The sequence below is a fragment of the Halichoerus grypus genome, chromosome 10 (assembly GCF_964656455.1).
Source record: "Halichoerus grypus chromosome 10, mHalGry1.hap1.1, whole genome shotgun sequence".
In the NCBI taxonomy this organism is placed as follows: Eukaryota; Metazoa; Chordata; class Mammalia; order Carnivora; family Phocidae; genus Halichoerus; species Halichoerus grypus.
In genome coordinates this window covers 124,712,256-124,724,782 of record NC_135721.1, presented here as the reverse complement: position 1 = coordinate 124,724,782, position 12,527 = coordinate 124,712,256, and the positions used below count along the sequence as shown (strand labels likewise).

At 51.7% G+C, this 12,527-nt stretch overlaps 1 protein-coding gene across 3 annotated transcripts; it reads right to left on the bottom strand.

Moving 5' to 3' along the window:
* Window positions 1-1,066: 1,066 nt before the first annotated feature.
* Window positions 1,067-11,601, bottom strand: CD40 (CD40 molecule). 3 transcript variants are annotated; one of them, XM_036069660.2, is made up of 9 exons: window positions 11,478-11,601; window positions 8,319-8,394; window positions 7,860-7,985; window positions 7,434-7,580; window positions 7,010-7,103; window positions 4,372-4,433; window positions 2,381-2,479; window positions 2,214-2,242; window positions 1,067-1,646 (listed from the first exon to the last, which is right to left on the bottom strand). In XM_036069660.2, exons 1-9 carry the CDS (start codon window positions 11,526-11,528, stop codon window positions 1,488-1,490), a joined length of 843 nt encoding a protein of 280 aa, XP_035925553.2. In that variant the 5' UTR covers window positions 11,529-11,601; the 3' UTR covers window positions 1,067-1,487. The 3 variants fall into 3 exon arrangements, with proteins under 3 accessions (XP_035925553.2, XP_035925554.2, XP_035925556.1); XM_036069661.2 differs by having other exon boundaries at window positions 2,393-2,479; XM_036069663.2 differs by lacking the exon at window positions 2,381-2,479.
* Window positions 11,602-12,527: the final 926 nt, after the last annotated feature.

Below are 12,527 nucleotides of genomic sequence, written 5' to 3'. Positions count from 1 at the left end.
TTGCTGGGGGAAAGGTTGAGATCCCTGGGTTGAACCAGCATGGTCTCATCCTCACCATGAATCTTTGTGCAGGGCCTATGTGTGACTCTTCCCTCTCCTTGTCCTACAACCTTCCTCCCCTCCCTTCCACTCCCCTCCCCTCCCCTCCCCTCCCTTCCCCTCTGCTCCCACTCCATCTGCTACTCCTCCTGGCTAGGCTCCCCCTCAGTTGGCACAGCAGGAAAAGAGAACAGGATGGTTTATTTTTATCCTAAGATACTGCTGGGGGGGGGGGAGGGGGCACCATCTGACCAAGAAGCAGCAGCTCCTGTAGCAGTTGGGAGGTCAGAAGGAAGTGGGAGGCTCCCCAGGAAGGAGCTACAGATGTAGGCTCCAGGGAGCAGGAAGATCTGGAAGGAGCAGCATAGGACCAAGAGTGGCGAGCTCTGAGTGGCGCCACTGAGAATTGCTGTGTGACCACAGGCAAGTCCCTTCACCTCCCTGGGCTCCCATTTTCACCTCTGTTAAAGAGGAAGGGATCTGGACCCTGCCTGCCCTCAAGGCTGTTTTTTATGAACATGAATAAAATGAGGAGAGTGCTTTGCAAACACAATGCCAAATGTGAGCACACGTGGAAACCACCCAGGGAAGGGCAGCAGCCTGGGGATGCTCTTCTTATCCTCAGAAAGTGCCCCAATTCTGTGAGCCTGGCAGCAAGTTAAACAGCTCATGTCACCCAGCATTTCCACCCCCGTTTTCCTTTATACATGTTTGATGACTTTTTTAATTACATAAGGATTATATGAACTCACTTTCTTTTGGGGGGAAAAAAGTCAAATCTTCGTTTAACCCTTCCCAACCCTTCTTCCCCAACCCAGACATTGCAACGCTTGAAGCTGTGAGTTTTCCGTGTATCCTTCCAGAACACTTATACCTACATATACATTGGTATGTTATGTTTATACACGTACCCGTGGATGATATATCCTATTGTTTGGGGGTATGTGCTTTAAAAAAAAAAAAAATGTTTCCATACCCATCATTCTGCAACCTGCTTTTTTTTTCCACGACAGTTTTTGAGATCCTGTTGCATAAATATATTACAATTTTATTTAGCCAGTCCCCTGCTGATGGACAGTTAAGTGGTGTCTAGTCTTCCACCGTCACAAACAACGCCGCAACGGATATTCGCGTATATGTCTTCGTGGGCTCCTAGAAACCACCACGATCATCTCTGGGCGCTGAACTGCTGGGTTGGAGGGTTTGGTGGATATTATTACTACATGGCCGCCAAAAAGTTTCGCCTCCATTTTTAAAAGCAAGTTGGGAGATGGCCTGGGCTCCGGGGCGGGGGTGGAAGATTCTCTGTCTCTGCACCCCAGGGGTGCGCGGGGGGGGGGTGCCCCGCCCCCTGACGCCCAGCGCAGCAGCCCCCGCGGCAGCTCCAGGCTCCCCAGGCTCCGCGGTCCCGTCTTCCCCTGCTGCCACAGTCCTGGGCACGCACTGCCTCACACTCGCTCCTGCACCGAGATGCGGCTCTCTTTGCCGTCCTCCTGGGTCACCGGCTGGCAGCCGTGTAAGGTCTCCTGCACCGGAGCAATGGACTGGGCGAGCACAGGATACACCAGGTCCTCCACGGAGTCCTCCACGGGGTCCTGACCCATAACCTTAGGGGAGCCGAGGCGTGAGGTTACACCCCCCCCAACCGCCAACACCTCCAGTAGCCCTTCCCTCAGAAGGAGACCCCTCCCCCAAACACAAGCCCCTTCCCCTTTCCCAAAGGGAGGGTCAGTGCTGATTCAATGGGTGCCTCCTGCCCCCTGCTGGCCGAACAGAGAGTGTCAAGAAGCTTCCAGAGTGGGAGCCTGCGGATCCAAGGAGCTGCCCCTCCAGACCCCACCCAATGACCTGGCACCAAGGCCCCAGAGACATGGTTCCCCACGTATTAAAATGCCAGGAAACATCAGATCTTGCCAATGGTGCCGGGGCTGTTCTTGGGGCGGGGCGGGGGGGGGGTGAGCTCCGGAGATGACAGAGGTTGGTGGTGGCAGGGAGGGAATGGGAAGAGTCCTCCCTGCAGCCCAGCACTGGCGGTAAGAGCAGCTACTTCTGCTGCCTTCCCGGGGACGACAGGGGCAGACCCTGAAGCAGTTCTCCTGCCACAGAGGCAACAAGGAGTCAGGCTTTCTTTCCAGCTTGCCAAAACCCTGAGCCGGTGCCCGGGGCTGACCTACCTTATTCTCTGGCTCCTTGGCCACTTTTCCTAGAGAGAGAGAGAGAGAGAGAGAGAGAGAGAGAGAGAGAGAGAAATGGGATGGGGAGTTGCTGAAGCCAGATCAGGAAACAGGTGGCCACTTCTTTACCTTCTCCTCCCTCCCTCCTTCCCTCATCGCCTCCCCACCTGGGGACTCACTGACACAGGCTGACACCAACAGGACAGCAAGCAGGATCCCCATCGTGATGGGGATCACCACCAAGGCTCTTATCCGAGGTGGGGGACCTGGAGAAATTAAGACTTCAATGATGGCTCCCCACCAGCGGCACTCCCCTACCCCCATGCCTAAGGCTGCTGCGCCTTGCTGGACTCTAAAATCCTTCAGTGGTTGAGTTCATCTAAAATCCGACGATTCAAACAGGTGGCCCTGGGAGAACGTGGCTGGATGTGTTTAGTGTGACCAGCACATTAAAAAAGAATTCTTGAAATATTTGCCAACTTTTTAAAATTGGGAGATGGCATATTTAGAGTCAGGATATCTGGTTTCTCTTAGAAGTTCGGAAGATCCAGCCCCACCTGCCACCCCTTACCAGAACTGAGGAGTGGTAGCTGTCTCCACCGGCTGCCCACATGCCCCATCCCTCCCCACTCTCTGCCCAGCGCTGAGCTCCATCGGCATTTATGACTGCACTGTGGCCTTTGTTAAAGAAGCATGGAGGGAAAAGTAAAGTAATTCTTGGACCTAAGTCTCTATCCTAAATGGGAAAATGAAAGATGCATGGCAGGGACTAGGGGAAGGCAAGTGAAGCATTAACCTTGGGACAAAATCTAAGGGGACACCAAAAAAACCCAGTAATCAAGAAAAGTAATATCTTAATGTCGTGTTTTGAAAAATCATATCAATAAACTATAGCTTACAGGCCGGCTGCCTTTTTTTTTTTTTTTTTTTTTTGAGATTCATTTATTTATCTGAGAGAGAGAGAGAGAGCACACAAGTGGGGGGAGGGGCAGAGGGAAATGAAGAGAATCTCAAGCAGACTCCCCACTGAATGGGGAGCCTGACACAGGACTCGATCTCACGACCCTGAGATCATGACCTGAGCCGAAACTGAGATCATGACTTTGAGCCAAAATCAGGAGTTAGACGCTTAACCGACTGAGCCACCCAGGTACCCCTGGCTGTCTGGTTTTTTTTTTGAAGTTTTATTGGAACCAGGGCTGGGATTAGACTGAGGCAAGTGAGGAAGGGCTGGATCACGTTTTTATGTCAATTTTGATATTTTGTTCATTATGGGCTTTTTTATACATTAGCTTTGATTTTTTTTTAATGTATCAAATGTTATTTATCTTGATGACTGCGTTTTTCTCACACCCCCTTTAATACTGCATCCAAGGCAAGTGTCTCACTCTCCTCACTCCAGTCCCAGCCCTGCCAAGAGGAAAGTGAGTCTTAAAAAACAGAGAGGGGGCGCCTGGGTAGCTTAGTCGTTAGGCATCTGCCTTTGCCTCAGGTCATGATCCCAGGATCCTGGGATCGAGCCCTGCATCGGGCTCCCTGCTGGGCGGGAAGCCTGCTTCTCCCTCTCCCACTCCCCCTGCTTGTGTTCCCTCTACACTGTCTCTCTCTGTCAAAAAATAAGTAAAATCTTAAAAAAAAAAAAAGAAAGAAAGAAAAAACAGAGAGAGTGTCTTAGTCTTAACCGTAGCTTTTCAACTCCTCAACATGACCTGCCTGGTCCCTGCAGTTATTTGAGTCTGTGATCTGTGCTGTAGGCCAACCCATCATTCTAAAATCAAAACCGAGGCCCTGAGAGAAACAGTGTCCCAACATGCTGGTGCTTGAAAGGCAGGGTGGCAGGACAGCATTGCTGGAACACCTTGAAAGTGCGAGAACCCGTGCCAGGCACTTCCCCCAAGCTGCTGAGGGAGCTGCTGTTATCATCCCATTTCACAGATGAAGAAACTGAGGATCAGAGTAGGGAAGTGACTTGCCCAGGCTCCACAGAGAAGTGGCAAAGCTGGAATGCCTCAACCCCCAAAACTGCCCTCTCCTCTCACTTCACCTGCTCTCCCTCTTCCCCCCTGCCCCCAGCCCGGTTGTCTCTGTGTGCCCCTGTGTTCCCTTTGAGCTCCCTGCCTCCCGAGCCTGCTGCCAGGGCCCATTCTCCAAGACTCACCACAGACAGCATCCGTCTTGTTAGTCCCCGCCTGAATCTCCATCAGGCCTTTGGTCTCGCAGCTGTGCACACAGATGTGCGTGCGTGCACGCGCGTGTGCACACACACACACACGACACAGACACAGAGAGAGACAGAAAAAGACATGAAATCTCCCCAACCATAAGATTTCCAACCCCACAGGGAGACCGTCAAAACCAACAAGTTCAGGTTCACCGAGCACATATTGTGGGCAACCTCCTATGCTGGTTATTATGGGAATGACACAGACTCTGTTCTTACGGAACTCATGAGTTCAGAGAAAAAATTGTTGCACACCCTGAAGGAGGAATAATCAGAGAGTCTCTATAAAGTGCCATGCTTTGTCACATAGGCTGAAGTGAACTGGGAATCATTCAGAGAAGGGGAGACCAAGCCCACAATGGCTGGAAGAGACAGGTGATGAGTCAGTCTAAGGTAGGGCTTCTCAGCCTCAGCACTACTGACATTTGGGGCCACATAACTCTGTTGCAGGGCTGTTCTGTGCACCGTAGGATGCTAAGAATCACCCCTGGCTTCCACCCACTAGATCCCAGTAGCAGCCCCTCCCCAGTTGTGACAACCAAAATGTCTCCAAACATTGCCAGATGTCCCCTGGGGAGAAAAATTGCTCAATTGAGAACCTCTGGTTAAGGGTCATCCAGAAAGACTGTCCTAGAGAAGGGAGATTTGAGTGGCCTTGAAGGATGTAAATTTAGAGCAGCAATACATTCTAGCTGAAGCAGGACAACATGATTTGAGGGATTCAGTGGGGGGCATGCCAGATGGTGTGAGGGAACTAAGAAAAATTGGGCTTTAGGACCAGATCGCTGGTAATCAGCCATGAAGGTTTCAACCGGATCCAGCTGGTAAGTTGCATCAGCATCCAACCAGATGACCACACAGTGACAGGACTCGGGGCCAGAGAGCTCACAGGAGGAGAAATTACGGACAAGTGGACAGCCAGGAGGCCCATGCAGACATCTCAATATGGGATGATGAAGACGTGGTTCCAGGAGGAGTGGGGAGGAGTGGACAGAAGAAAACATCGCCAAGAAAAATACATCTAAAGTGGGGGGAAAAGGTGAGAAGCTACAAAGAAAGCATATATATAAGAGTGCTTAGGCATCTACAAGTCACTCCTATGTTTCTTTTCCTCATGCCTTGTGAGATGAAGGGCATTCCCATTTTCCAAATGAGAGCACTGGGGCTCAGAGGAGGGTCACACACTTATGTGGGATCATATTTTTTCTAAGCTGCACTGAGGCCAGAACCCAGGGCTCTGATTCTACTAACCCAGCTCCCCTGGGTATCATTCAACATCTATCCGTAAAGATTTATTGAGCACCTACTGTGCACCTGGCATTGTTCTAGGCATAAGGAATGCATCGTTGGAAGAAAAAAAAAAGCCAAGTCTCTACACTAAAGGAATTTGCAGTCTACTGGAGCAAGGCAGATAGGAACCAAATAACAAAGTACTGTATGGAATGCTAGTATTTGTGTCGAAAATACGTGTGTTTGCATGTGCGTGCATTTATTTGTTTGTACGTAGAATCTCTGGTAGGACACACAAGGAACAGAAGTTACCTCCAGGGAGTGGTGAAAGGAGACTTATCACCATAGGCCTCTTTGTGCCTTGTGTCCCACGAGCCTGTCTCACCCATTTTTTTAAATTAAATGTAGAAAGTTAATTGGGCACATGTTGAAGGGTATTCCAAGCAGGAGGGTTGGAGACAAGAGAACGAACAGTGTGTTGAGGGGATTGCAAGTAGCATGGGGGAAGAAGTCAGGAAACGGAGCTGGAAGGTTGGGGGCCCGTGCGAAGGAGTCTGGGTTTCGTCCTAAAGGCACAGAGAGCCAAGAAACATTTTAAATAGGGAGCACCATGATCTGAAACACACTGTAGAAAGCTCACTGTGGCAAGAGGGTGGGGGGAGAGAGCAGAGGCAGGGAGGCCGGGGAGGAGGCGAAGGCACTATCCAGACCACAGTGATGACCGTGAAGATACTGAGAAGGAATCCCAAAACATCTAGAAGGCCAGATGGACAGGACCTGGTGACTGATTTGGGAGGGACCATGGGACAAGTGCCCAGACCCATGGGAGTGTCTTCCCAGAGGGTGAGAGGGGCAGGCAAGTGAGCCCATTTGGCGCCTGTGGGTCACCTGCACGGAGGTGGACCGCCGGTGGTGGTATATGACTGTCGGACCCAGGAGACAGATCTAGACAGGAGCTGTTGTTTGGGAACCATGGATACAGATGAGATGCTCGGGGGAGGTGGGCAAAGTGACTGGGGAGTAGAGCCTAGAACTAAGGCCAAGGAAACCGGGTAGGAGGAGCAGAGGAGGGGTAGAAGGAAAGCAAGAGAGGCGTCACAGTGCCCCCAAGAAGGGAGTTTGGTGAAGACTGAGAGATCAGCAGCGTCTGTTACCACTGAGATAGAGCAGGCAAAAAAATGCTGAGAAGTGGCCTTTTTGGTCAGCCACGAGGACACTCTAGAAGTTCTCTAAGTGCACAAGTGCGTGGACATGGGGAGCAGGGGCTGAAGGACAGGGGGCCAGATAGAATGAAGTAGTCCTGCGCCCCTCTTAGGGCAGGAAACACAGAGATGGATCCTTGTACCTTGTCCAAGGGTGACACTTTTCCAAAGCAGATGACACATTGGAGAAGAAGCCGACGGGGCAGGGATCGCAAATGGTATCAGAAACCCCTGTAGCTGGAAGGGAGGAGGCAGCATTCGTCATCACAGTGGGCCACCTGTCTGGCTCCCAAGGGAACGGGTGGACAGGCAGGGCAGGAAGAACTGCCTCTTTCAAGGGCTGTCCCCCAGCACAGAGCTTCCCCGGTGGAAGCCTCCTCCCCCACTGCCCTCCCAAGGCAGATACCCAGGGCTGGAGGCCGGATGAGAAGGGTTCCGTTTCCTGCTCACCAAGCAGAGATCCCAATGCAGGCGGGTCAAGGCTGAGTGCCCACTGCCCAGCCCCTCACCCGGAGCCTCAGCTCCTCTCTCCTGCCTGCAGAGCTGACTCCCAGACAGGCCACGTACCGATCCGCTTGACTCCCAGCCCAGGGGGGCACGGGCTGTGCAGGGTGCAGCTCTCGCAGGTGTTGCTGGCACAGTGGAGACCTTCATTGCAGGTGCAAGTGGTGTCTGTTTCTGAGGTGCCCTCCCTCTGGACCCGGAGCCCTAGGTCTGAACAGAGATGGCAGGAAGGATGGGGATGGGGACCCCTTAGCAGCCATGCTCGGGGGATCTGCTCCTCACACGTCCTGCTTTTATTTTCTGAGACCCTCTTCCAAGGAGGGATGGGGATCAAATTATTTAACAACCTGTACAACCCAGACTGCAACCAATCAGAACAGACCCGGGCTATACAAAAAAAAAAAAAAAAAAAGCAATGGCTGCATTGTCAGGAATGAGCCAGACTATCAGCCTAGCTCCCGCGCACCCCTTCCCCAGCAGCCCACGCACTGGGATCGCAGTATTTGTGCTGGTGACAGTGTCTCTCTGAGTTCCAAGTGCCTAGGAATTCGCCTGTTTTGCAGCGAGTGCATTCTGTGTTGATGGTCTCTGTGCAGTCATTCACCAGTTTCTCTCCTGGAAAACATCGGGAAATGAGATGGCTCCAGCCAGCTCAATGAGTCAGACACTTATCAAAAACTGAGCAGGCTGGGGTTTAGGGCGGGGGGTTCAAAGATGACTGTCTCGGACCCTTCCAGACTTCATAAACTGGTGGGGGCCCTGGGAGAAACAGGAACCCTAGTGCTGGGTAGTGCAGAGAGGGAGCCCAGAACAGTCTGAGAGCAGGGCAGCGATGGGAAGAATCCCAGGGGTCATTTAAGACTCAAGTTGACAGCTGACACATAGGGTCTGCATCTGCCAGCAAACCAAGAAGGGTCCCACTATGGGGCCAGGGGGTTGGCGGCTCACCTGGCGGACACAAATTACAGCACTGACTGTTTATTAGGTATTGCTTTTCTCTGCATGCAGTGTGTTCTGGGTGGACCTAAAAACAGAATGGGATGATTTGAGGGGATCTTGAAATCTCTGCTGCAGCCTCTATGGCAGGATGGTGGAAATCAGCCAGGACAGAGGTTAGTACTGAAGTGAAGTCCAGAGCAGAAAAATGGAGCCTGCATATTATTTGGTGTGTTTGTTTTTAACTAAACTGCCAACTGATGTGATTATAAAAGGACCCAGAGGATCGGCCTGGCATTTCACAAAGTGATTGCGCTGGAACATCACAATATTCTCTGAACTAAACAGATCTGCTTTTGGCTTGACTCCTGAGTCCCTCCTCTTCCCAAAGACCCAGAAGCACATGAGGGCTCCAGTATCTCCCCTGGAGTCCTGAGGCTGGCCGGCTTCAGCTGGTCCTAGTTCTGGCTGGGGCTATATTTAGCACTTGGTGGCTTCCTTCTATTCTTCTGTTGCCCACCCCTTTCCCCTCTCCAAACCCTCATCATCCGATCCTCTGATCATCCAACCCCTCCCTCATGAAATGCCAGGACTATGAAGCTGGAAGGATTAAAATCCAATGCATTTGCTTTACAAATGGTTAGCCTAAGGACCAGGGAGGTGGGGCACTTGCCCAGGGTCACACAGCCATAGAATCTGATGAGAACTCAGGTCTCAATACTGCCCCCTCTCCATCAACTTAGGTCTTGCCTGGGCTATTTTTACTCCATCCAGGTACCACCCATGCTATTAATTACTTCTCATTAATTTAAATACATTGATTTTTAAATATAAACCTTATATCATTGCCATGAGAGAAGAGCCAGTATCACTTCTCATAAATAAAAGGTAACCCTAAAAACAAATTCAACAGAAGCGCAGCAATGTTATTAAAAACCCAGCTGGTCGCTCTGCTTGCTGACAGTCCTCCTCTCCAAGCCTGCTCTTGGTTTTTGTTTAAAAAGGAGGATTAGCAAGTGCTGGAGAGGTTTTAACTTTTATTCTAGCTCCAGAGACTTCCTCCATGAAAAAAAAAAAAATGAGAAGTATTTTAATAGAAGTGTAAAGTGAATTTCTGTTGTTTAGTTCTATATCCATGTGTTCCCTAAAATCATGCCACACTTCGGGAACAGCCAGTGAAAAGAGCACAGGCTTGAGAGTCAAACAGCTTAAGGCTCCAATCTTGCCTTTGTATCGCTCACTAGTTACTTTGTTTCTCTTAGCCTCAGTTTCCACATCTCTAAAATGGGAGTAGTGCCCACTCCACAGATAAGGTTGTGAAAATCAGAATGAATACAGGTATACAGCCTGGCCCAGTAGCTAGCACATAGTAGGGCTCATTTAAATGGCAGTTTTAATTATCATATATATGTGACTATCTGCTGGGATGACTAACACCCTGGGTTCTGCCTAATTGGTGGCTCTCATTCAGCTTGGGTGAGAAAATTACTTACAGAGAAGCATCTTATTCCAAATGGGGAAGGAAATATAAAGGTCTGTTGCTTCCACTACCACATCCTGTGAATGTTCTTCCTGCAACCCTGTGGACCTTCCCACCAGACTCCCAGAGCAACGAATGTCCCTTGTGCCATTTTCAAACCCACGAGAAATACAGCTCCTTCTCTGAAAGTTTGTCAATCCCCAGCTCCCACTCCATAGCTCCAGTCCTTCTGACACAAAGAAGCTCAGGACCAAGGCTTGGAGAGGCCGGCTCTGGAATCAGGCAGATGTGGATTTATATCCAGGTTCCACCTAGCTATGAGAACTTTGGCAAGCTATTTCCTCTCTCTGAGCCTCAGTTTGCTTATCTGTATAATGGGGGAGTTGAAAAAAATCAGACCAAGAATGCCTGTAAAGAATTTCGCTCAGAGCCTGACACATGGGAAGCTCTCACAAATAGCCCCTGCTATTTTTGCCCCCACCCAGTCTCTACCTGGAGCCAAAACTGGCAGTGTGCTCTTGAGAAGCCCAGATCACCCTTCATGCTACCTCCCCTGGCTCTTCCTCTAATCCCTCCTATAAGAGTCCTCCTCCTCCTCCCTCCAGCTCCACCTTCTTCCTGCCTCCTTTCTTCCTAAGAACCATTGCTTAGAGTGAAACTGAAAGTTCTGGGACCAAAGCAGCTTCCCCACTGACTCTTCCCCTGCTGCTGACTCCCCTCTCCAACCCCTCCATGGGTCTTTCCTACTCAGACTTCATGCCAGAAACTACAGCCCTTGAAAGTAGGGGGAGGCCAGAGGGGTTGGGATGAGAGGGTCAGGTACTTGGGGGATTCCCAGCCTCCAGAATGAGGAACTACAAAAATACATTTAAACAAAAAGTGAGTCAAGTGTGGGCTTCTGAAAATCCCGGAGACATGCTTGGTTGGGCATAACTGAGACTTTCTGGTGCCTGGAGAAACCCCGGCTGGTCTCCTAACCCTTTCTTGGGTCCCATGAACTATTCATCTCCCCCCAAGAGGTCTCCTATATCATCTTAAATTCGAGAGGCGGAGACACAGCCTTGGGTATTCCTCCTAGGTTGGATCACTCAGGATTTGGGGAGTGGGGGTGGGAGAGTTAAAAGCTCCTTGCCTTCTCAAAGAAGTACCTGGGCCCCTGCACCCACCCTTGTTCCCACAAGATGCCCTGGAAGAAGGCATCCCCAGGTGGCCAGGATATGATAACCACTCACAGAGGCTGGCATCTGTCCGCAATGGAAAAGGGACAGGAAACCGGCCAGACCCGCCTCTTCCCTTGCCCGGCCTCCCTCCTCGCCTCTGAAACCCATCACCAGTCTCCGTGCGGCCAGCCTCTAAAGCAAACCCAGACTGCAGCCTTTTGACCAAATAAAAGCTTGAGGCTCCCCAAATCCCAACGCCATCCACGCCATAGGTGCACGTTTTTTGCAGCGCCCCCACTATGCGCCCTCTGTGGGCTACCTGGGACCCCAACCTGGAAGGAGACAGAGGTAGCCTAGTAGCCTACCTCGTACAACCAGAACCCGGGGTACCTTACCCAGCTTCTCCACACACCTGTCTGTCCTCCCAAAATCAGTTAGGAAGGTCCCTTCCCCGAAATACTGCTTCTCTTCCCATTCCCCACTCTCAAATCCCCAAATCCCCTGTCGGGTCGGAGCAGAAACTCAACTCACGGCGGTCAACAAGGAGCCCCAGAAGAGACAGCGCAGAGGCAGAAGGACCATGGCGAGGTGAATACCAGGCGGCAGAGTAGGGGCGCGGAGACTGGGCCTCTAGTAACTCCCCCAGCCCGTGCCCCCCGCCCCGCCCAGGAAATGGGCGGGGTCTTCTAGGACCAATCGCGGTCAGTTTCCTTGGGCGGGGCGGAGCTCCTGACGACTCTTCGCACCCGGATTTCCCCTGGACATTCCTAGGAGTCTAATTCTCCCGGGAGTTTGGGGACGCGCTTTTGGCGCGGGGGAGGGCGCGTGGTCCCAAGAAGAGTACTTCCTCCTCGCGCCTGGGGCTCAGAGGCCAAGCTGAAGAGGGCGGGGCGCTAGCAGTCTTCCCGGAGAGCTAAAGGAGAGGAGACACCCACGTGCTGTGAAGACGTCCCAGGGACCCCCCCTACGGTTCTCCCCCGCAGCCTCCGGGAATTCCGGCAGAACCGAAAGTGTCCGCACCGCGGATGGAGAGGCCTGAGGAAGTTCCCCCCATCCCTGAAAACGGGAAGGCCACAGCTGGGGTGTGGGGAAAAGGAGGGCGTTTCAAGGAAAGGAGTTTACCAGCTTAAAGTTTCGCTCTCTTTCAAAGGAAATTCCCTCGAGTGGGCGCAGCGTCCCAGCCTCCCCATCCATCCATCCATGCATCCATGCGTCCCCGCCAGAGTCTATTCCATCCCGGTTCCCGTCCGGCGGCTGGAGATAGGCAATTAGAGTAGTACATCAGCCTTTCGTGGGATCGCGGGACCCCAGGAGTATCTCAGGGGACTTGGGACCCTCTCGTTCTGCAGAAACCCCCACACCCTTGTGCCTACATTTCCCGGGTTCTGGCCCTCCAAGCCATTCTTCAACCAATGTTAACACTCTCTACTCCACAGCATGGAACTCCTGAATTCTGTTCTAGGCTCTGACTCTGATGGGTTGCGTTCGGTTGAACTTCTGTTGTCCCCAGTGGAATCTGAGGAGCTTGAACTAGACAGTTGTTGGGGTGATGACCCGCCAAGTTCTGCATTTCTGGGCCAG